This window comes from Malus domestica, chromosome 11 (assembly GCF_042453785.1).
Source record: "Malus domestica chromosome 11, GDT2T_hap1".
In the NCBI taxonomy this organism is placed as follows: Eukaryota; Viridiplantae; Streptophyta; class Magnoliopsida; order Rosales; family Rosaceae; genus Malus; species Malus domestica.
In genome coordinates this window covers 28,336,875-28,360,227 of record NC_091671.1, presented here as the reverse complement: position 1 = coordinate 28,360,227, position 23,353 = coordinate 28,336,875, and the positions used below count along the sequence as shown (strand labels likewise).

The 23,353-nt window shown below is 38.1% G+C and overlaps 2 protein-coding genes across 5 annotated transcripts; one reads left to right on the top strand and one right to left on the bottom strand.

The window, feature by feature from the left end:
* Positions 1 to 757: 757 nt before the first annotated feature.
* Positions 758 to 5,460, top strand: LOC114819274 (probable WRKY transcription factor 20). Of its 3 annotated transcripts, none has more exons than XM_029088856.2 (6): positions 758 to 1,234; positions 2,737 to 2,901; positions 3,369 to 3,912; positions 4,007 to 4,172; positions 4,257 to 4,415; positions 4,634 to 5,460. In XM_029088856.2, exons 1-6 carry the CDS (start codon positions 989 to 991, stop codon positions 5,121 to 5,123), a joined length of 1,770 nt encoding a protein of 589 aa, XP_028944689.1. In that variant the 5' UTR covers positions 758 to 988; the 3' UTR covers positions 5,124 to 5,460. The 3 variants fall into 3 exon arrangements, with proteins under 3 accessions (XP_028944689.1, XP_070663829.1, XP_070663828.1); XM_070807728.1 differs by having other exon boundaries at positions 951 to 1,234; positions 3,379 to 3,912; XM_070807727.1 differs by lacking the exon at positions 758 to 1,234 and adding an exon at positions 2,140 to 2,274.
* Positions 5,461 to 16,152: 10,692 nt separating this feature from the next.
* On the bottom strand, positions 16,153 to 19,233 carry LOC103439645 (scarecrow-like protein 21). 2 transcript variants are annotated; one of them, XM_017333449.3, is made up of 3 exons: positions 18,966 to 19,182; positions 18,805 to 18,880; positions 16,153 to 18,141 (listed from the first exon to the last, which is right to left on the bottom strand). In XM_017333449.3, exon 3 carries the CDS (start codon positions 17,945 to 17,947, stop codon positions 16,334 to 16,336), a length of 1,614 nt encoding a protein of 537 aa, XP_017188938.2. In that variant the 5' UTR covers positions 17,948 to 18,141; positions 18,805 to 18,880; positions 18,966 to 19,182; the 3' UTR covers positions 16,153 to 16,333. The 2 variants fall into 2 exon arrangements, with proteins under 2 accessions (XP_017188938.2, XP_008376441.2); XM_008378219.4 differs by lacking the exon at positions 18,805 to 18,880 and having other exon boundaries at positions 18,966 to 19,233.
* Positions 19,234 to 23,353: the final 4,120 nt, after the last annotated feature.

Below are 23,353 nucleotides of genomic sequence, written 5' to 3'. Positions count from 1 at the left end.
GGGGGTAAATCATTATGCCATTTGTTGACTATAAAATTTTAACTTTTTTTTTGCTCCTTGCGCATAAGAAGTCATCCATCGTACTTACAAATTACAATCTGACACGCACAAGCATTGAACCAAGAATTTATAAAATGGTGGGCTAAAGTTTAAACTATTTTATTTTGTTGTGGTATGGAGACTTGGAGTGCGCTTTTGGGGGTGGGGGTGGGATGAGTATTAATTAAACCATTGTTAGGCTAAATATTTGTACCAAACTTCTTTTTACAAAAGATAGGCTGGGGTAGGTAAAAAGACAAAAATTGATTTACATTTTTTTTTATACAAACGATATTATATATTAAGTTATCTAAATTACATGGGGGCGATGCAAAATTGGATACAGAGGAATGACCACATTGTTTATAGCCAACTTGACTAAATTCAAGTCGACCAAAAAATAACTTATGCCACTTCATTTATGCCAACTCAATGCAATCTTAAACTTGAATAATGAATTTTCTACATGCTAAGGCACTAGAGCAAGCATATGCGGAGATGTGAATTCGAATTTGAGTGTCATAATGTAATTATTATTTTCTTAACTTAGCATTCATTCTGGTTAAGTTAACGAACTGCTTCTTATCAACTAATATAACCCACGTCTACACAAAAGATGGCAATTCAGTTGGATTACACTTTTCCAATTGTTTTTTACCAAGTTCAATAAGATTTTAACCAGGAGTAACAAAATGAGAAACGTCTCCATTGAGTCTCTGAGTGGCTCAGTCCGCAGAAGAATTCAGATCCAAAGCAGCAAGTCAACCTCTCTCTCTCTCTCTCTCTCTCTCTCTCTCTCTCTGTGGCAAAAACCTTCAACACACAACAACCACAGCCGGAATTACCATTTTACCCTTCATTGCTCTTACCCTGTTCTGAACAAAAACGAACCCAGTAGTCCCTCTTCCTTTGACTCCATCACACCACACCCAAACCCACCGGCGCTCCAATGGACGCGACCGCACTCGACCATCCCTCGGGACCTTCCGACGACGTCGATCAGGGTCTAACCGACTTCCAACCCGGCTCCGACCCGACCCTTTTCTCTTCTTCTGCTGCTGCTTCCGGTGGGGCCAAGTACAAGCTCATGTCCCCGGCCAAGCTTCCGATCTCGAGGTCCCCCTGCCTCACTATCCCCCACGGCCTCAGTCCGACGTCGTTTCTCGAGTCCCCCGTCCTCCTCTCCAACATGAAGGTCTGTCCGCTTTCTTTTTTTATTTAATTTATTTTTCTAGGGAGCAAAAGCAAATGCTCCTTTTGAATCTTAGGCCGCGTTTGGCTGCTTAATTTCTTCTGTTTCATTATTAATTTTTGAATTAGTAAGGCTCTGTTCTACTGCCTGGAGAAACTGAGCATTTCACTTTGCAGTGAAAAGTTTGAATTTTGAACATTTTCTCGGCAGTTTTCTCGGTATCCAAACAATGGGTAGATAATGGAAATGGGTTTGACGGCCTCAGATTTTAACCCGTGGTATATATGCTATAGTAGGGAATTTTGAGGACTTAAAATTGATGTGATGTTGATGATGAGTGAGCGAAGAAGATGCGAGTGAGCAAAGAAGATGCGAGTGAGCAAAGAAGATGCTTGTTTCAGCACAATTCGAAAATTCCGATTACTGTTTCGTTTGTTTTGTTGCATTACAGATTAATTTAATCAAATGTGTTCGCTGCGAATGCTTGATTTTATTTTTATTGTGCCAATGGCAGTGAGTTTTTATATGTGCGTTCTTTGGATGGGACCCCGAGGTTCTGATGCTTTGTTGCTGTTTTAGAGTAATGTAATGGTTGTACTGGCCTGTTGGGGTCTTTTCTCTTTATGCCCGTATAGATTTGTTCGAAGGCAATTGCTTTCGGGAATTATGGGGCTTTCACTTACAACTCTTTGAACTTTGTTGTTGTTTATTACCATCGACAGTGTTGTTTTCTCACATAATGAATCTTTTTCTCTTCTTTTTGCTTTGTTGGTGGGTTCTAGCCTTTCTGCTTGTATTTATTTAACGGTGGCAGTGGATGCAAGTACGACAAAAATGTTTCTATTTCTGTATGTAGCATGAGGAATAAATGCATTGCTAGCAAGGGGGTATAGGGAGTCTAGAAAGTTTGTGGGTCAAGGAGGTGCGGTTAAAAGTTGTGATTGACATGTGTTTTTATAGAGGTTATGACCCTTCATGTTCCAATTGTGATTGGAGATGATATTCGTTGTTCAAAGCATATTGCAATAACTTCAGTTGTCTGGGTAATCAGTCTAAATAATTGCTCTTCCATTTTCAGTGGATTTTTTTTTAAGATATGTTTATCTTCCTTACTAGTATTTGTTTCATTTGTGCCTGGTAATGGATGAGCTTGTTAGAATTATTTTGGTAGTCTATGTTGGATGGACAAATACCATATCTGTTAAGTGATGCCAATCACGACGATGCCCAAGTGATTGTCTGAGTTTCCTTTTATTGGACAGATATGTAACAGCATGTCAAAGTACTGGCAAATTATTTCTATATTAAAAGGGCTTTAAATCGCAGGGATAACTCATGGGGCTGCATCGTTGTCAAGTTTCCTTGTTTCTTTTGTTTCATGAAGAATCTTATTTTCTCCGCTCTAGTTCTTTTACAAGATTTTTACATGCCTCGTTGCTTAAAAAGTATCTGGATCTGGAATTTTGTGACATATTTCTTAATTTCTACTTTATCTGGTCTTGCAGGCAGAACCTTCTCCAACTACGGGGTCCTTTTTGAAGCCTCAAATGGTGTACGGATCTCTAAGTTCTACTACATATTCAACAACAGCAGTTTGCTCTGATTTCAATACCTCAGATGAAAGAAATTCTGGAAGCTTCGAGTTTAAGCCCCATGCTAGATCAAATATGGTACTTTCTATGAATTAGTGGTCCATTATCCTTTCATTAGTTGCATCCTTGACGGATATGTTTTACCTATGTGGGGAAGATACTGATTAAATGGTGGCCTTGATCCTAAGTTTAGCTGATTGGTATTTGGCCTATCTTGTGCTCTAGCTTAAACTTGCAATATCAGTGGATATCTACTTGACGCTACAAAATCTTTTTAAGTTCCTATTCTGAAGATTAACAGATTTATTTAATCTCTTACCATTATTGTTTCGTTACTTTATTAGGTTTTTTCGATATTTTTTCTTAAAGATGCTTTATAAGAAACAATGTTTTCTAGGGATAAACTCTTCTTGTCAAGATGGACTGTCATATTTCTTTCTAAATTGTAGAACAATGATATATCTTGATCGAGTTTTTTATGTATCTGCAAGTGTGCCAAAGTGGTTGTAAAATACTGGTTGCCTAATGCTTTACATTTATTCAAGGTTACTACAGATTATAACCACTATGGGAATGAGCAGCCTCTGCAAATCCAAGGTCAAGCTCAGCCTCAATCACAGATGTCACCACCTTTGGCTAAAAATGAGATGGCAGTCTCCTCAAATGAATTAAGTTTATCTGCACCTGTTCACACGGTCACTGCAGGAGCTAGTGCACCTGCTGAAGGTGATTCGGGTGAGTTAACACAGAGGGAACATCCAAATCCTGGGGTCCAAACATCTCAGTGTGATAACAAAGGAAATGGGCCTTCAGTAATATCTTCTGATGATGGGTATAACTGGCGAAAATATGGACAAAAGCACGTTAAAGGGTGTGAATTTCCTCGCAGTTATTACAAATGTACCCATCCTAATTGTGAAGTGAAGAAGCTATTTGAGCGTTCTCATGATGGACAGATAACAGAGATTATCTACAAGGGTACACATGATCATGCTAAGCCTCAACCTAGTCGACGATATAATACTGGTGCTATGATGCCTCCTCAAGAAGAAAGATCTGACAAGGCTTCATCTTTGACTGTTGGAGATGGTAAGCATCAGACTAATTCATGTTAGCTATTTCCCGAATAAACTAATGTTCTTCTATCATCTCTTCTAACTTTCTTTTTCTTCTCTAATGGTAGACAAACCATCCGGCATTTATGGGCAAATGTCTAGTAACAATGAGCCAAATAGTACTCCTGAGCTATCTCCTGTCACAGGCAATGATGATAATGTAGAAGGCACAGGCTCACTGTCAAATAGGTTACCTGATGAGGTTGATGATGATGACCCGTTCTCAAAAAGGAGGTATAAATATTCAAGGAATGCTTATGTTTTCCCCTGTGTTCATTTTTTTTTTCTAACTAACAAGGTGTCAAATTTGTTGAGCAGGAGGATGGATGTTGGTGGTATTGATGTCACACCAATTGTTAAGCCTATCCGAGAACCACGAGTTGTTGTTCAGACTCTGAGTGAGGTTGATATATTAGATGATGGATACCGCTGGAGAAAATATGGTCAGAAAGTGGTGAGGGGAAATCCTAATCCAAGGTATGGTTTATCATCAGGGGAAGATAATTCTCACTGATTTTTATCTGTTTCAACATGTAACTTCAACATTTGTTTGGTAACTTTACGAGTAAAACCCAATCTCTCTGCTTTGGCGTTTGGTGTTCTACCACCATCATCTTATCTTCCAAAGCTACCATTGTTAACTGCAATTCTCAAATGAATTATGCAGTTTCTGAACGTTCTCACGTGTTATGCAGGAGCTATTACAAGTGCACCAATGCTGGTTGCCCTGTTAGAAAACATGTGGAGAGGGCATCCCATGATCCAAAAGCAGTTATAACTACATATGAAGGGAAGCATAATCATGATGTCCCAACTGCAAAGACTAGTAGCCATGACACTTCAGGACCTATAACTGTGAATGTCCCGTCGAGGATTAGATCAGAAGAAAGTGACACCATAAGCCTTGATCTTGGTGTTGGAACCACCTCTGGCGGCGAAAATAGATCCAACGATCACCTGCAACTGCACTCTGAACTTGTGGAACGGCAATCTCACACTAATTCCAATTTCAGGGTTGCTCAAAATACCCCTATTTCAACATACTATGGTGTTCTTATTGGTGGCATGAATCAGTATGGATCTAGGGAAAACCCAAGTGAATCACGCAGCATCGAGGTTCCACCTTTAAATCATTCCTCATACCCATATCCACAGAACATGGGAAGGGTGCTAACAGGTCCGTAAAATTTCTTACGATGAAGCCAACAGAAATAAGCTGCTTCTCCCCTTCTTTTGGCACAGGCGAAGGTCAAAAGGGCATCTCAGTTTCAGACCGAAAAGAAAAAAGAGAAACAAAGGTATTCTTCTTCTTTGTCTATATCAAAGAAAGTGGTATTATAATTAGGTGCCTGCTGCAAAAAGCCTTCTCTGTCCAAGTACTGTATTTGTAACATTAACTTGTCAGGAATACTATGTACAAATATGAATGAGTCCTAATATATATTCTCAGTCTTTGACACCATGTGTTGTAATTTAAATGCTTGAAATGTTCAATGATTATAAGAAATTTTTTTTTCTTTTAGCGTTTGTGATGGAATCTTAATAGTATAATTAGTAGTTACTGAGCTGCTGCTTTAGAGCCTTAAGTTTGCTCGGCATTGTGAGTCCTATTGCTAACACTCGAGCAAATTTAGATGCCGGAGCACTGATGCAGTCTGGTGTCATTTGCGTCTGAAAGTTGTGATAATGTCTGTTGCTGCAGTAGATAAAGTTTTCGTAAATGTAGATGCAAGAAGTACAATTCATCATAAAGTGATGGTGTCAAAGATGAGTTGTAATGATGCCCTCTCATAATTGATGGTCCGAATGTGAGGATCGATGCTGAGCGGACCGTCGAAAGAGGGTCTCTCGTCGTGTTCTATGGATTGAGTGATCTTGAAAGGAAGTGTCCCTTCAGATTGGGAGGACGTTTTTTGCCTTTAGCTTGATTTTTGTTTTTTTAACAAACGACATTATCTACACTAAAGGGGAAGAGGTGGTCTTAGCCTCACAATGAGCTAGTAATAATGTAATTCAAATTCGCCTTTGGTGAGAATCGAACCTAAGACCTCTCACTTATAGTTGAAGAGGAATACCACTAAACTGTAGTACTAAGTAACAGCTTGATTTTTTTTTTTTTTTTGACGAGGAGAAATGGTCCCTCAAGTCATTTTTATGGATCCAGAAAGAGAAGAAAGAAGAACAGAAATAGTCAAATGTTACAAGTTTAACAAAACATTACAGAAGAAATAGCATACAAAATGGAAGCTTTTGGCTCCTTTTGAACCATATAGATATAGCATACAATATTGGCCTAGTGGTTAGGATCTTTCTTTTTAACTCATTGTGTTTCGGGTTGAAACCCTCCTTCCCTCAATGTAATTTGGAGTAAGAATATCGGTTTAAAAAAAAAAAAAAAAAAAAGGTTTGAGTAAGGGACTTCCAAGTCCCAAACAATTGAGGCCTCTATTTTGGACAACCAGCCTCATTAGTCTGCACCCAAATTTTTTTTCGGGATGTTGTCTGTCTCGGTCCAGGTCCATTTTTGGGATTAAATTTGCTTCAACCCGCACCCAGATTTTGCTGGGGTACACTGCTTACGGCCCAAGTCAATTTGGGTCTTTCACCTGTTTGGCTCGCAGCCATCTAGCCCTAATATGGTACGAACCGTTGTATTTTCTTCCTTCTACTGTCGACCCTTGTTTAGGCTCAGCCTATTAAATTAATTTAGTGACCTTCAGTCGATAAATTAGACAAAGAAAGATAGTTTTGGCCCGCAGTCCACTTTATAAATTATGATCTAATATTTTGTGTTTTTTTGGACCGTCAACATCATTTCATAGTTCCAAAGCTACTCATACTAGGTCCCCGAAGCAACCCAAATTCATACGCTAGTTGTATTATTGTATCTTGTGTTTTTGCACATACAATGAACTAGAAGTTCATTTAAATTGAACATGTAGCTTCAAATTAGTGTCTTTGAAACCTGAAGTTTTTATAAAACAAAACACCCATGTAAAACTCGAAATTCTTCATGAAAATTAAACCAAACCATGTTTTAGAACCCGAATGTTCTAACTTTGATACTTATGGAGGTTTTTATTGCCCATAGCACCAACCACAATCTTGTTGTCTCCATTCAATGGATTGCCGAACCATCACAAGTTCAACTCACTGACATGGAAGTTTCTGACGGAAACTACTTTATGTGGGGTACAAGATGTGAAGCTCCACTTGGCTATTGAGAAGCTGAGAAACCATTGAAGCCAACAATGGTGTGAATAAGAGCTGAATAAGAATCCACCATGATCTATTCGAAGACTTATATGGAAGCATTACAAACTGAAATACCTCGATAAAGATGATTTCATAGCTTTTTGGTCCGCTCTACAAACTGTTCAATCATGAAAGATGATCTTGCTTGAAGCAAAACATGATTAAAACTTTTACATCCATGAATAAATAAAATTTTGAAGTTTATAGAATTCAATTGAATTTTGACTAGAGAAGATTTTTCTCGTCCGTTTATGCCTCTAGCATACTTTTGAAGTAGCAACGTAGAGAACGGAAGTTCATTAAATTATCCTTTTGATTGGAGCCCAATGAATGGCATGCCTACTTCAGCATAGATGTATTGAATGATATGCTCTACTTTGGCAGAGGTGTACCAACCAAAAGTCTCTGTTTCGATAGACGCTTACCGAATCTGCTCATCCAGCTTCGACTGGAGAATATCGAACAAACCCGCCTAGCTTTAATTGGAACCTTCTGAACCCAAGTCTGAATCTATCTTTCTTCTCACCACTTTAGGGTTGGTTTCACAACATATGGTAGAATCAAGACTTGCCAAGGGGTGGCATCATGGCCAGAAGTGTAATCCTTGGCACGTAATACCCAAAATTTTAAGAATAAGGGACAGTACTCCCGAACCTTAACCTTGCAAAAACTACTTCTGTTTTGAATGAAAAGGTTATTGGTTTTATACTTATCTGTGCCCCTTGTTGAGGAGTAACATTCCCATAGTCAATATGTGAGACTAATTTTGTTTCACCTAACACATTTGGAGGAGCAGAATTTTGACATGGAATTGCCATGTTGGCCAAATCCTCTTAGTAAATTTTGGTTTACTTTGTGAACAATTTTCTATATTCCCAAATTCAAGTTTGGTGTTTGTTTTAGTTCAGGATAACATTATGAATATTGTCCTCAAATATGAGTTTCATTAGATCATGTTTCTTACACATGTGACCAAATTCAATTAACATGTGATTAGGTATAATCGTATATATGTGGGGAAGTTAATTGCCCGGATGAAATGTGCTATTACGCACACTAACTTCATATCTAAATCACCCATCTAACAACGAATTTAGGTATATCCAACCTGATTAAGGGCCTTGGCACCGCTCCTCGTTGTATGAATGTTAATGACTTACCATTAAAATGACCTTATATTATCCTTGGTCAGGAAGAACATCATTGAGTTTTAAGGATATCCGAGAAAATAATGATCATGACTGAAGTTGCTAAAAAAAATAAAGGGTGCAACAACATCAAAATATGAAGCCCAGAGCTATGTTTTGGGGTCAATGGGCTGCCCCTTAACTGGGACACGCCACATGTGGTCGGCATGGAGCCAAGTGATTCAAGTAGTTTACTTGCTTTGGCACGACCATTTAGGACTCTTAGGTTGAGATATGACGTCTCATACCACAGACACATCTCTTTACCTGATATAAGGATTTTTGGACCTACAAGCATACTTTGACAAGCCTGTGTGTTGGAAAATTGGATTTCTATATCACCCCAAGCAAAGATACTAAGATAGATAGTGAATTCAAGGGAATAATTTTGGACTAGTCCAAACAAAATGTGAACCATGTAAATATTTATGATTTTGGTTGATGTATCGACACACTAGTCACATATTTGTTCACATATATTGCAGCTAACTTCCTAGCCGATTTTAACTTCAACGATTTGAACCGTTCATTGTGAGTATCAATATATTTGTCAATCAATTACTTGATTCTCAAGTAACTTGTTATTTAGGTGACTTGGTTGTCGAATTGATCTTATGGCCCAATATGGTTAGAATAGTAGATTATTAACCTCTGATTAACCTATTACGTGATCCCTATTCAGTGAAGACTTATTATGGTCGGATATAAACTATGTAATTGGGATTATGAATCTCTCTCATTTAATAATAGGCTTGATTGAGAGAGATCCTAGCAACTATATAAGGATTGTCCCTGCTCTCACAATAGTCGTTTTATTATGTACTAAACCCTATTCATAGCAAGAACATATAGTTTGGAGAGAGTAGAAGACATTCTTATGCATACGCCGATTTCTTTGTCATCCATAAGAGCCACGTCTTCCGTACTTTATAGATAAGTTCAATATAATTAGTCCATCTCTATTTTATATTGATTTGATTCATTATATTCATAATCCTAATCTTTTGTTGTTGTAATTTCAGAATACGTCTTAAAACTTTGACACATAATATAGAGTGACGAATGAGATTCAATTGAGTACAAATAGCGAGGACTTTGGCGATGATATCATTTCCATCTCAAGGAGGAAGAAGGTAAAAAAGGTTGCAATAGTTTGCAGGACAATTGCATGGAGAATTGTATATACTTCATCTGCTTAAAAATGTTGAAGCTATATACGTTTGTCCTTGTGTTTTATGTTTTGGCTATGCAAACCTAATATAATTAGTTTCTATCCAAAGATGATTATGGAATTATATGCTTTTGTTGCAATCAGAAAATATTTAGTTAAAGTTTTGGTTTCTATCAATGTTAAATGGACAAAATTGACCATATGATTTTATATAGTTTTGTTTCAGTTACTCACTTCCTTACAATATCTGACATAGACATGAAGTCGGAAAATTAGTATTTGAACGCCCAAATTTCGTAACTATAGACCTGTTGACTAATGCTTGATCAGTGGAAGCGTAAAAGAGGTACATGCGTCTTTGAGATTTTTTTACTCTTTTAATTAGTGGGAGCAATAGTTTGCCATGTAGTTTTGTCTCTTTTAATCAGTGAGAATAAGAAACTGCCTTTTATATTATTGAATTGAAATGTTAGTGGCTGATGGTTTAATAGTAAAATTTTATTCATAAGTTTTAATAAGAGATACTAATTTTGTATGTTGTATTTTACTTGTTCTCTTATCAATTTTTAAACAGACAGAAAAGTTGTATTTTGTTACCAACGTTATTGAGTTAATTTGTGAACTACTTTTGTTTTGAAGGATTAGTATAATTTGCACACTATCCTTGATGCCATAATGTTGCCGGCTACATGTAGTATTATTTTGAGTGCGTGTGTGATTATAGAGTGAAGGTGTAGCTGGATATGCATCTTGTTTTCAATAGTTCTACATTCAAATTAATAATAACAGTTGTTATAAGGGTGTGGTTATAGAATTTTGTTACTCGGTGATCACTATTATTGTGGTTATATTTGGCTGATTTTGTGTACAAATTTATTGACGTTCAAGTGGGAGAATGTAAGAATTATTGTGAGTATTAATATCCTTGTCAACCAATCACTTGATTCTCGAGTAACGTATTATTGAGGTGACTTTATTATCGAGGTGATCTTATGGTCCAATATGGTTAAGAATAATAGAGTCTTAACATCTGATTAACCTATTACGTAATTCCTAACTAGTGAAGACTTATTATGGTGGGATATAAAATATGTAATTGTGATTATGAATCTCTCATTTAATAATAGGCTTGATTTAGAGATATCCTAGAAACTATATAAGGATTATCCTTGCTCTTACAATAGTCGTTCTATTATGTGCTAAACCCTATTCATATCAAGAACATAAAGTTTGGAGAGAGTAGAAGACATTCTTATCCATACACCAATTTCTTTGTCATCCGCAAGAGCCATGTCTTCCGTACTATACAGATAAGTTCGATATAATTAGTCCATCTCCATTTTATATTGATTTGATTTGTTATATTCGTGATTGTAATCTCTTGTGGTTGTGATTTCAAAACATGTCTTACTACTTTGACACATAATATAGAGTGACGAATGAGATTCAATTGGGTACATGTAGCGAGGACTTCGGCGATGATAACCATTTCCATCGCAAGGAGGAAAAACGTAAAAAGGGCTGTAATAGTCTGCAGGACAATTGCAGGCAGAATTGTTAATGTGCATGATTGAGGAGTATGAAGAATCCGATTCAATTGAAGACCAAAAACTGCTTTCCACCGCAGAATATTTGGTAGTGAGGAATAAAGGATCAAGTAAAATTAGTTAGATGTTTGTTAAAGTTTGTTAGGTTTCTTATGTAAATAGACAGATTAGACAAGGGTATAATTGTAATTGTAAGAGCAGTATATTGTCTATATATACACTGTCATACCATTGTAACTTTTAACAAAGAATTAATATAAGAGAGATATTTAGAAACTGTGATTTCTACATGGTACCATCGCCAAATCGCCTCACGGCTTCTTCGATCCTGCTATTTTCTTCTGCTCCTCTCTGATCTTCTTCTCCGGTGAAATTGATTGCGTTGTTCTTCTACTCCGATTCAGGTTCTCGACTTCTTTTTCTTGAATCTTAATGGCGTCTCCCTCTGCATCCTCATCTCCAATTGAGTCGGTGCCTCCTCCCAACCCTAATTCTTCAAACCCTAATTCTTCTTCCCCAAATCTCAATTCCTCTCAGATGTATAATTCTCTCACGATCCAGAACATTGGCAGCATGGTTCCGATCAAGCTCCGGCGATCCAATTATCTGCCATGGCGTGCTTTGTTTGCTCCGATTCTTCGTCGCTACAAGCTCCTTGGGATTGTTGATGGCACTGAGCCTTGTCCATCTCCCTTTCTTCCTGATCGCTCTCTTAATCCTGCTTTTAAGCAATGGTTTGAGAAAGATCAGAATCTGCTTATCTGGTTCAATTCAACGCTCTCTGAGGAAATCATTCCGTTCACAGTCGGTGTCTCTTCCGCTCGTGATCTCTAGCTCAAACTTGAGCAGCGTTTTGGTGGTGTCTCGGATGCACACATTCATCAATTGCGTTCGAAGCTTCAAAATATTCATAAAGGTTCTCAGTCCATGTCTGACTATCTTCAACAAATCAAGGAGATCTCTGATTCTCTCACTGCTGCTGGTGTATCTCTCACTGATCGTGATCTCATTGCTGCAACTCTTGCTGGTCTCTCTGATGATTTTGAATCGTTTACTGATTATATCTTACTTCGCCTTTTGTCTACTTCTTTGGATGAATTACATGGCTTGTTGCTCACTAAGGAGTTATCCATAGAGCGTCGTAAGAAAATCTCTTCCTCTGAGTCTTTTCATGCCTTTTCTGTGCAAGGCCAACCGCCTCTACTTCCCACACCACCGCAAGCTCTTGCTGCTCAGACTCCTGGAGCATCACCACTTCAGAATTCCTTTCGGTATAATTCTAACCGAAGCTACAATCGTGGTTCTAATCGAGGCTACACCCGTGGTTCCAATCGAGGCTCCAATCGTGGTTTTAATCGTAGCAACTCCAACTCTGGTTTCTCTCGTGGTTCTTATAATTCTGGATTCAACCGTCCTGCCTCTCCTTCAGGTCACAAAACTCCCTGTCAAATTTGTGGTTCTACTAGCCATGAAGCTCTTGATTGCTTCGACAGAATGAATCCAGAAATCTCAGGCAAGTTTCCCCCAACTAAACTTGCTGCCATGTGTGCTCATTACACTGCGAAGTCCTCCAATTCTTGGCTCATAGATTCGGGTGCTACCTCTCACATTACAAATGATATCTCTAATATTCAATCTCCAACTCCCTACCATGGTGAAGACATGGTGTACATCGGAGATGGTAAAGGTCTGTCTATTGCTCATACTGGCACATCTACTTTGCATACTCATGCCTCTTCTTTTCAATTACACAATGTTCTTCATGTGCCTCATATGAAACACAGTCTACTCTCTGCCTATCAGTTTATCAAAGATAATGATTGTTCATTGACTCTTGACATTCATGGATCCTCTGTCAAGGATCGTTTTACGGGGAGGACGTTTTTGCAGGGCCCAGTTAGAGGTGGATTCTTTCCTCTTCAAGGCTCTTCTTCCTCCAAAGCTCCTACCTCTCCTACTGCACTCGTAAGTAATTCTACTAATGTTCGCATTTGGCACAGCAGACTTGGTCACCCCTCTTCTGTTATCTTTCGGAAAGTTCTGTCTACGAATAAAGTTGCTGTCCAAGGCAGATCGTCTCCAGACTTCTTTTGCAAAGACTGTGCTTTGGCAAAGAATCACAAGCTTCCCTTTGGTACTACTCCATCTGCATCTTCGACCAGTCTTGAATTGTTGCATTGTGATGTCTGGGGGCCGTCTCCTGTTGTATCCGTCAGTGGCTATAGATATTACTTGCTTATTGTTGATGATTACAGCAAGTATAGTTGGTATTTTCCCTTAAAGTCTAAGTCTTCAGTATTTTCAACCTTTATGGAGTTCAAATCCTATGTAGAGAACACTATTGGTAATAAAATCAAGGTTGTTCGATCTGATTCAGGGGGTGAGTTTACAAGTCATCAGTTTCAGCATTTTCTTAAACTTCATGGCATTTTACAACAATTTAGTTGCCCTCATACTCCTGAGCAAAATGGTTGCGTTGAAAGGAAACATCGCCATTTGGTTGAAACTGCTCGTACACTCTTAGTGCAATCTCAAGTGCCTCATATGTTTTGGGTTGAAGCTTTTTCTACTGCTATCTCATTAATCGACTTCCACTTGGTGGTCTACTGCAATCTCCTTGGGAACTCCTCTTCTTCACTTCTCCAGATTATTCTCGCCTTCGAGTTTTTGGCTGTGGTTGTTATCCCTGGCTCAAACCCTATACGACATCCAAGTTGGATAGTAAGAGTAAATCCTGTGTATTTCTTGGGTACAGTCTTCAGCACAAGGGGTATCGCTGTCTTGATCCACTTACCCAACGTGTTTATATCTCTCGGCATGTACTATTTGATGAGACCACTTTTCCATTCCATACTCTATCCTCTGCCACTGTTCTTCCCCCTCCTTCCTTTGCTGATACTTCCCAAGTAAATCCTTGTGTCAACCTGCAATTTCCTATCCCTGCTCCTTCTTCCCCTGCTCCTTTGAGTTCATCACCTGCTCCTTTGATTAATCCCTCCAGCACACATTCTCTTGTACCTCCACTGCATTCTCAAGTGCATCCCTCTCATGTGTCCTCTTCAGTCCCCTTATCTCCACTCTCCCCTCCTCCCATTAATATCCATCCTATGATCACACGATCTAAAGCTGGTATCTCTAAACCCAAAGCCTACTCAGCCACCAACCATCATTTACCTGACACTGTTGATGTTATTCGCTCTACTTATCTTCAGGCCTCCAAACATGCCCATTGGAGATCTGCTATGCAGGATGAGTATAATGCCCTGCAGTCCACAGGCACTTGGTCTCTCGTTCCGTTTCAATCTCATCAGAATATTGTTGGGTGTAAGTGGGTGTTTCAGGTTAAGAAACATCCGGATGGCACTATAGATCGATACAAAGCTAGGCTTGTGGCCAAAGGCTTTCATCAGCAAGCTGGTTTGGATTACAAGGAAACGTTCAGTCCAGTTGCCAAACCAGTCACCATTCGCATTCTTCTATCTCTTGCAGTTCAATATGATTGGTTTCTCAACCAATTGGATATCAGTAATGCTTTTCTGCACGGAGACCTTCAAGAAGATGTCTATATGCAGCAACCCCCCGGTTTCAGTGATCCCAATTATCCTCATCATGTCTGCAAACTTCGGAAATCCTTGTATGGATTGAAGCAAGCTCCTCGGGCCTGGTTTGACAAACTCTTTGTAGTTCTGAAGTCCTTGGGATTCCATCAATCACAATCTGATGCTTCTTTGTTTGTGATTCAAACACCTGTCCCCATTATTGTCTTGGTGTATGTCGATGACATTCTTGTCACCGGTCCAAATCCTACTGCTTGTCACAGTTTCATTCAGCAACTCAGTACTATTTTTCCTGTGAAGGACTTAGGCCCCTTGCATTATTTTTTGGGTCTTGAGGTTCAAAGATCCTCTGCTGGTCTTTTCCTACATCAAAGCAAGTATATCCTTGACCTGCTTCACAAGACAAACATGGCTGGTGCTAAACCTTGTCTTACACCTCTTGGGTCAGTCCAACTTGATCACATAGGTTCCTTGTTACCTGATCCACACGAGTACAGATCCATTGTAGGTGCCTTGCAATACTTAACTTGGACACGACCTGATTTATCTTTTGCTGTAAATCAGGTCTGTCAATTTATGCATGCTCCCCGTGAACCACATCTTCAAGCCGCTAAACGCATTCTCAGATTTCTGAAAGCCATAGTCAGCCATGGTTTGTGGTTCAAGAAAGGTGATATTCATCTTACTGCCTATTCGGATGCTGATTGGGCCGGCTGTCCTTTTGATCGACGCTCTACTAGTGGATATTGTATATTTCTGGGATCCAATCTTATCAGCTGGAGTGCTAAGAAGCAACCAACGGTTGCTCGTTCCTCCACTGAAGCCGAATACAGGTCGTTAGCCCACACAGCAGCTGAAATCACATGGATTTGTAAAGTGTTCAAGGATCTTGGTCTTCACCTTCCTCATGTTCCTTCTCTCTGGTGTGACAACCTGTCTGCCATATCTCTTGCTTCCAATCCAGTTTTCCATGCTCGCACCAAGCATATAGAACTTGATTACCATTATATTTGAGAGCTGGTCCTTGCCAATCTTCTCAAAGTTCAGTATGTGTGCTCTCAAGATCAGTTAGCCGACATTCATACCAAATCTCTGTCTAAATCCCGATTTCTATACTTGCAATCCAAGCTTTCTCTTGGTCCTTTTGATGCATCCAAGTTCAGCTTGAGGGGGTGTAAAGGATCAAGTAAAATTAGTTAGATGTTTGTTAAAGTTTGTTAGGTTTCTTATGTAAATAGACAGATTAGACAAGGGTATAATTGTAATTGTAAGAGCAGTATATTGTCTATATATACACTGCCATACCATTGTAACTTTTAACAAAGAATTAATATAAGAGAGATATTTAGAAACTGTGATTTCTACAAGGAATAACTAAGCTCTACTTCCTTGTTTTGTAATAGTTTTCACCTGAATAAACATTACGTGACGATTTAAAAGTAAAATTTGATTCCAAAACTCGTTTTCTGATGATGTAAAATTTAAGGTACAAAGATGTATATGAAAAAGGCTCATTTATTTCTTCTGAAGCATAACCCTTACAACATAACATTACTATCACTCTCCCAAAGATAACTTTACTATCCGACGAAAAAAAGAAACACGAAGAGTTCAAACGAGTGCAGAAGATTACTTTAGGGTTCCATACAAGATCAAGAAACACAAAATTTCATGTTTTTTACCTCCATGCACAAGAGACAACCAGTGGTTGATTCATCCAGCCGAGATATAAAACTCCACCGATCTCTTCAAGCGTGTACTTCTCAGAATAACTCTGCAGTAGAGTCTTGATAGTTGCATTTACCAAGGGGCTCAGTGGATAAGGCGAAAAACCAGCCATAATGAATCGTGACCTCCACTTACTGAGAGGCTCATAACGTTCTACTCTTTCCGCCCCTTCACATGCTATAATGTTAACAATTTCTCGTGCCAGACAGTGCTGCTCGACATTGATCCGCTCCCTGTGCTCCCTTGGCAGAGCAACATCAATTGAATCAAAGACAGCACTAAAATAGCTCAGCGTCTCAGTGAAACGAGGAAGGAAAGGGGCTGTGTTGGTGTTTGATTCTTGTTCAACAAGAGTCACTACCTTGGGTGACAAACTCTTGGCAAGCCTCAACAGCCGGTCCCTGTGATTATGACTACTCACACTCTCATCTGGTATGTGGTGCAGCATTAAGGCAAAATTCACTGCAATAGCCTCGCCAGGTCGAATCACAAGGTCCTCAAGTTGAACCTCAGAACCAAAAATTCCAGCAGCATGGAACTCAAAGGGTACCTTACATGACTCCGCAAGCCTTGACAACCTCTGTCCCACAACACCAAGGCCCCCTCCCCGAACATAAGCTGATGCGGAATCATCTATGCCCGTGATCCTAATCTGTGGGGGTCCTCCTGGCCGAGTAGCTAAAGCCTGGATTAATGTAATCCACTGGCTGCCTTGAGCTACCTGAAAATCAATTATATGAACTCTACTTTCATCCTTCATAGCTTCTGCAATCGCCCCATTTGCTGACATATATCCGAACTTGAAGTATGGGCAGACTTCATAAAGTATGTGCATGTACGAGAGGAGTTCAGCACTGGCAGGCTCCTTGCATCTTAGGGATGCACAGATAGAACTCCCCGACGAGGCCAGCCTTGCAATAAGACCTTCCAAAATGTAAGCTCCTAAACGTTGGATTGGCTCACCTGAAACCGACACCATCTGACGTAGGTTTGAGAACAACTGTTCAGTTGTTGACATATCATTGTTTGCCAATGCTTTTGCACATGCGCAAAGCACCTCCTTTAAGTCACCTCCGCGGATCATCATCATCATTTGTTCCCAGTGCTCTGCTTCTGAATAAATTTGATCAGCCCCAACCTCATCTATGATTTTGTACGCGTCAAAGGCATCTGAATCATTTCCCAGCAAAGCATTTTCCAGTTCCCTAATTTTGTGACCCAGGCCATCCGTTTCATTTGATATACACGACTGGTTGACAGGAGAGCCACAAGACTGGTAGGAATGCACATCTGGATGTGATACTGGACTTCCATTTCCTGAGAAATTCAAACTTGATGAAGAACTGCGACCAGGGTAACCACTGGTTCCCGAGGATGATTCCAGGGTACAGTGTTGTTCAACTTTTTGAACTGAAAGCTGTGTTCCTTGGACAACCTCATCAGAGGATGCTTGTTGGTCAACATTCTGGGAGGAAGGCCAACAATAAGACTCCTGCTCTTCAACAGGCTGTTCTCCGATTCGGCGAGGAACATTTGGGATTATATGCTTGTGAGATTCTCGCATTTTCAGGATAGCCAATTCGTTTGTTTGATCTAACCAAATGAAATGCTAATGGATTTTTCTGGCACAAGATTTCTCAAATTAACTGACAACTCTGTTGTTATTTAGACCGAACCTTGACCACATCATAACATACAGATCCAACTTTTGTACAAACTCTGCTTGAAAACGGTGGTAAATTAAATAGAGTGCATACTCTGCAGAAAAAAAGTAACAAGACAATAAGTGTTATCAAGACGGACAAAGAAAATTGCATTTCAAAGATCCTACTGGAAAATATTGAAGCTATCTATTTGAGATGCCCACATGTTCTAGCTAATGTTGTAAAAATAATTTCTATCTGCGAGGCGTTTTAGCATAAACTGTAAACAATTTTCAGCTCAATCACTGCAGTAGTTAACTTATAACTCTCAGTTTATATTAAGAAAATGTTCAGAATAATCTGACATTCCATTTCTGGTTTGAACAAATAATCTAGACCTTGAAGTTTACAAACGGGAAAGATTCAGAAAAGCTTCAAACATACAAGGGTTTCACTTAGAATTATGAAAGTACCACCATATCTTCATTCAAACAAACAGAAAAGATTTTCCTGCATTTGTGGGAGCCCAAAGATCCCACTCCTGACAACAACTCATCAGCCAACCTACACAACCAGTTGGCTAGAGCAGCGTGCTCCTCCCTCTGGACTCAAGTTTGAATTCCCTTCTCGTAATTTAAATGAATTTAGTGCAGAATATCCCATCGTTTGCTAAAAAAAAATTTGAAAACTCGAGATAAAATACAACATCTCACTCTCCCAATAAATTCATGCTTGAAATAACAAATTCAAAGCCACTAAATGACCACCAAGTTTTCACCTTCATCACATAAGAAGCTAAAAGCTGGAAAAGCACATGCAACTGCAGCAAACATTATAGCTCAAAAGCATCTAATCTGAAGAACAATAAAATAAAATAAAAATTAAAAGTACGGAATTTGGTGTAAAGCCATTTCAGTTTCTGATGGGGTTTCGGCAGACCTTATGATTATTGATGTGTGGCTGATGATCACCTTTGAGCTTCAGCTTTCGTGTTCTTCTTTGCTTCTGAGTTCAAATGCAAAGATCCAAAGTCTGTTAGCAAAACATCGTCTCCTCCTACATAACCTAACAAAATATCTGCATCTTATAACAGTGCTTTCCTAACATCAAACCTCAATCTTTTCACGAATTACATTGCTGCCACACACATTACGACATTTAGCGCCTAAAACACTCCCATTATTTATTTCTTGTTTCAACGTTCATCATCTCTTTGTATCGTAGTCGTCTCTTAAGTCATGGTCGACGTCAAAGTCTTTTTATGGAAAACGTTATATATATATATATATATATATATATATATATATATATATATTATCAAATGTTATAAATTAATTTATATTAAGGGGTAAGAGAGGATGTTTAGTCTTATAATAGTTGTGTAATAATGTGGTTCAAATTTGTCTTTCATTATAATCAAACTTGAAACTTTACTTACAATTAAAAAAAATATCACTAAACTGTAATATTGAGTGGCAAGATACAATAAAATATTGGACATTGAATTGGACATGGTTATCTTTTTCCTTCGGATTTATGGAGTCAATGTCATTCTACTCAATTTATTTAAGAATTATGTGCTTCAATCAGTCATGCTTATAGTTAAGAATTTGACAAAACTAAACCCCAAGAGAGTAATCATGTTGTTTGACTGCGATTTACACGAAGGAAAATGATAAACACCTTTTTTGCTTAATTTGTTGTTCACACTCGTGTTAATCATGATTTTCGTGTTCGCTCGATTTATTGAAATAAATAACTAAATCTATAAAGAAGTGCACGACAAGCTTAAGAAGTGTGAAAACCAACTCTCTACAACAACAACAAAAAAGGCAAAATGCGGTAATAGTTTTGAGAGAAAATTGTTCAGTAGTGAAAGGAGTGAGAATTTTACTTTATTTTATTATCATTAAATTCGATAAATGCCGCATATCAAATATGAATTTAGAACGTCCTCAAATAAGATTACTGTTTTAAAAATTCTTGCCTAGCACCCTTTAGGTGGGGTCACCGTCCCTATTAATCTCCAAGTGTTTGAAAATTAAGGAAAGGTGTCTAAACAACCTAACTTGTCCAAACCCACCTAGACACCCGTCTAGGTTGCGATTCTTACTTTGACAAAAAATATGTAATTTTCATTTACAGTGTTTTTTTTTTTAAAAAAAAAATATAAAAGACTTGTTGAATACTTTATATAAACACACATGATATATGTGTTCCCTATGTTTACATTATGTCCTAAACATCATAATATCTCTATCATTCAATTTTGCAATTTATGTATCCCTATGAAATTATGTATTTTTCTAAAGTATAATCAGACATTTATACGATACATAATATATTTACTTAAATCCGCCTATGTTCTCACCTAGCCGCTAGGCTCCAACTCGCTGTCCAACAAGCGTGTAGCGTCTTTTAGAATCTTAAATAAAATAGGAACTGTGTTTCATTAGATCAAATTTTACTGGATAGAATTATAATTAAGTGTATCTCATTTTTCTTTACCGAAGTATGGAATTTTCCCAAATAAATTGAGCAAATTACCAAGCTAATTTGAAGGTTGGACGGAATGGGTAATATACAATGGGGTAGGATTCTCTCCCCTCATATTATCATCCCCTTCCATTCCCTTCTCTTACACTCTTATTTTTGTCTTATTCTATATATAAAAAAATTTAAAACAAGATATAGATGTGGCGTAATCACAACAGTTTAAATAGGAGGGCATGGAAGGGGACAGAGATTAGGAGTAGAGAGAATCATACTCCATATACAATACAAGGGACCTGGATCCTCTCCGAGGCAAACCCTCGGGATCTTGCTGAGCGACAAACACGGGCCGTTGAATTTCCATCCAATGACTACAAATAGGAGGGTCCCTCTTAAGTTATAACAATTGTAGTCGTTGGATCGAAATCCAACGGCTCGTATTTGTCGCTCAACAGGATCCCAAGGGTTTGGCTCGGAGAAGATCCAGTTCCCAATACAAGAAGCCCATAACCGTTTGTTATGTCGACTTTACTCACAAGTCATACCATCCAACAAATGTTGTGTGTAATTGTACGACAAAGATCAGAGACAAGAGACAAGAGAACCAACAAACACTGTACGACGAAGATCAGAGACGAGAGACAAGAGAACCAACAAACACTGCTACTCCATTTGGTGTTGTATATATCAATCGAGCATGATGACCGACGTCCTTATGTTTCCGAATACACTTTTGCAAGCATGATGACCGACGTCCTTACATTGATTCAATTACATAAGTCAGGTACACCCATGCGTCAATCTTATTTATCACACAACTAACTTTTCGATAAGAAAAATAGATATGTAATTGTATATAATTGATAATTGTATAATTGGTTACACTTACAATTTTCTACAGCTTCCAAACTCAAAGCTGAATATTTTTATGGTGATGGAAGTGATAATTATTTACCAAACCATTCAGTCAAATTTAGTCCTAATTAATTAATTAATTAAAAAATTTCAACAGAAAGGTCGAAGGCGGTGGCTTTAGATATCATGCCAACATCAAAATAGTTGCAATTATGGGTGACGTTGAAGACCAATCGGCAGGGTTGACATGATATATGATATGAAATTCAAAAATTAATTCAAGATAAGGACCTGTCGTCTGGACCTGTCTGCCTCCTGCATGCGTTGATTTTGTGAATGAAAGGCCAAAAGCCATTTCATCATATATTAGGGAAGCAAAAGATCATTTGATCGTGTAGGTTCAATATTTCTGTACTCCTTTTGTTTTCATATCTGGTATATCTACTTAGGGTTTCGACTTTACTCTCGATCGAGCACTGCATATTTATATAGCGTTCAAACTGTAAATATCACGTCTGCAGCACATCATGCTGTCCTTATATATGTATATATGTTAGTGGTTTAAAAAACTCGTCCCACGATGCAACCAGGCGGCTTTAGAGATGGAGTGGCAGAAAAATCGCCTCTATTTTGTCGGAGTCGACGAAAATGCATCTACGTTATGTGGAGGCACGATTCAAGACATTCAATTGGGTATCAATATTGGAGGTATTTTAACATCACACGTAGGTGATGTTTTAATAAAAAACAGTAAAATTTGGACATGTGAAATTACATTATTGCCCATCATTTTTTGTGTGTGATAGAAGATTGAGTAGTCTTTTCACCCTCTTTTGGTTGACAAAGAGAGTTTCATTAATTGAGATATATTATCCTTGTTTTTTGGGAGCTTTATACATAAACAAAAATTTTCACTATATTTCAAGAAACTCTATTAGTTTTTAATCATGTCAAGAAGAGACAAAAACATAAAAACAACTAAAGCCCAACAAAAAAACATGGATAAAAAAAGTTTTAAAATGCCAGCTATGCCCCTAATGCTTTAGAGTTGTTAATAGAATTCAACCTTCACAACTCCAACAAATTAATGTGTCATAAACTCAACACATTCTCAACTATTTCTGCCGAATCAATTTTGAAAATAGATAAAGAATTAGTTTGTATCATTCATTACTAGAATCAATTCAATCTGTCATTACCAATCGTCCTCGACCACTTTTGCCGAATTAGTTCAACCCATTTTCAACCAATTTTGCAGAATCAGTTCAACCCGTCTTCGACTATTTTTGCAGAATTAGTTCAACCTTCCTATTTCACTTTTGCAGAATCAGTTCAACTAGTCTTCGACCATATTTTGCAGAATCAGTTCAACCTGTCATTGACCAATTTTGCATAATTAGTTCAATATGTTTTTTATCATTTTTGCAGAATCAGTTCAACCGTCCACGACCATTTTTGCATAATTAGTTCAACCTGTCCTCAACCATTTTTGCATAATCAGTTTCAACCCGTCTTCAACCATTTCTGTAAAATCAAGTTCAACCTGTCCTGCATAATCAAGTTCAACCAATCTTCGATCATTTCTGCAGAATTAAATTCAATCTTCTTTGACCAAAACTGCAGAATCAGTTCAACTCATCTTCGACTATTTTTGTATAATTAGTTCAGCTTGTCCTCGACCATTTTTGCAGAATCAGTTCACCATACCATTTTTGCTTTCATCTCGTCCTCCACTATTTTTACAAAATCAGTTCAACTCGTCATTGACCATTTTTGTAGAATTAGTTCAACATGTACTCTTCCACCATTTTTACAGAATTAGTCAAATCAATCCTCGATCATTTTTGCATAATCAGTTCAATCCATCTTCGACCATTTTTGTAGAATCAGTTTCAAATACATGTAGAATCATTTTGTATAGTTTTAGTAGAATCCGTTTGTATATTTTCAACAAAACTACATACATGTCATCAGTCCAA

Bases quoted from the DNA above. Each gene is read 5' to 3' on its own strand.
- LOC114819274 (XM_029088856.2), top strand. From the start codon at position 989: ATGGACGCGACCGCACTCGACCATCCCTCGGGACCTTCCGACGACGTC. The intron at 2,902-3,368 runs GTACTTTCTATG...CATTTATTCAAG, and splicing joins CCCATGCTAGATCAAATATG to GTTACTACAGATTATAACCA. The intron at 3,913-4,006 runs GTAAGCATCAGA...CTCTAATGGTAG, and splicing joins ATCTTTGACTGTTGGAGATG to ACAAACCATCCGGCATTTAT.
- LOC103439645 (XM_008378219.4), bottom strand. From the start codon at position 17,947: ATGCGAGAATCTCACAAGCATATAATCCCAAATGTTCCTCGCCGAATC.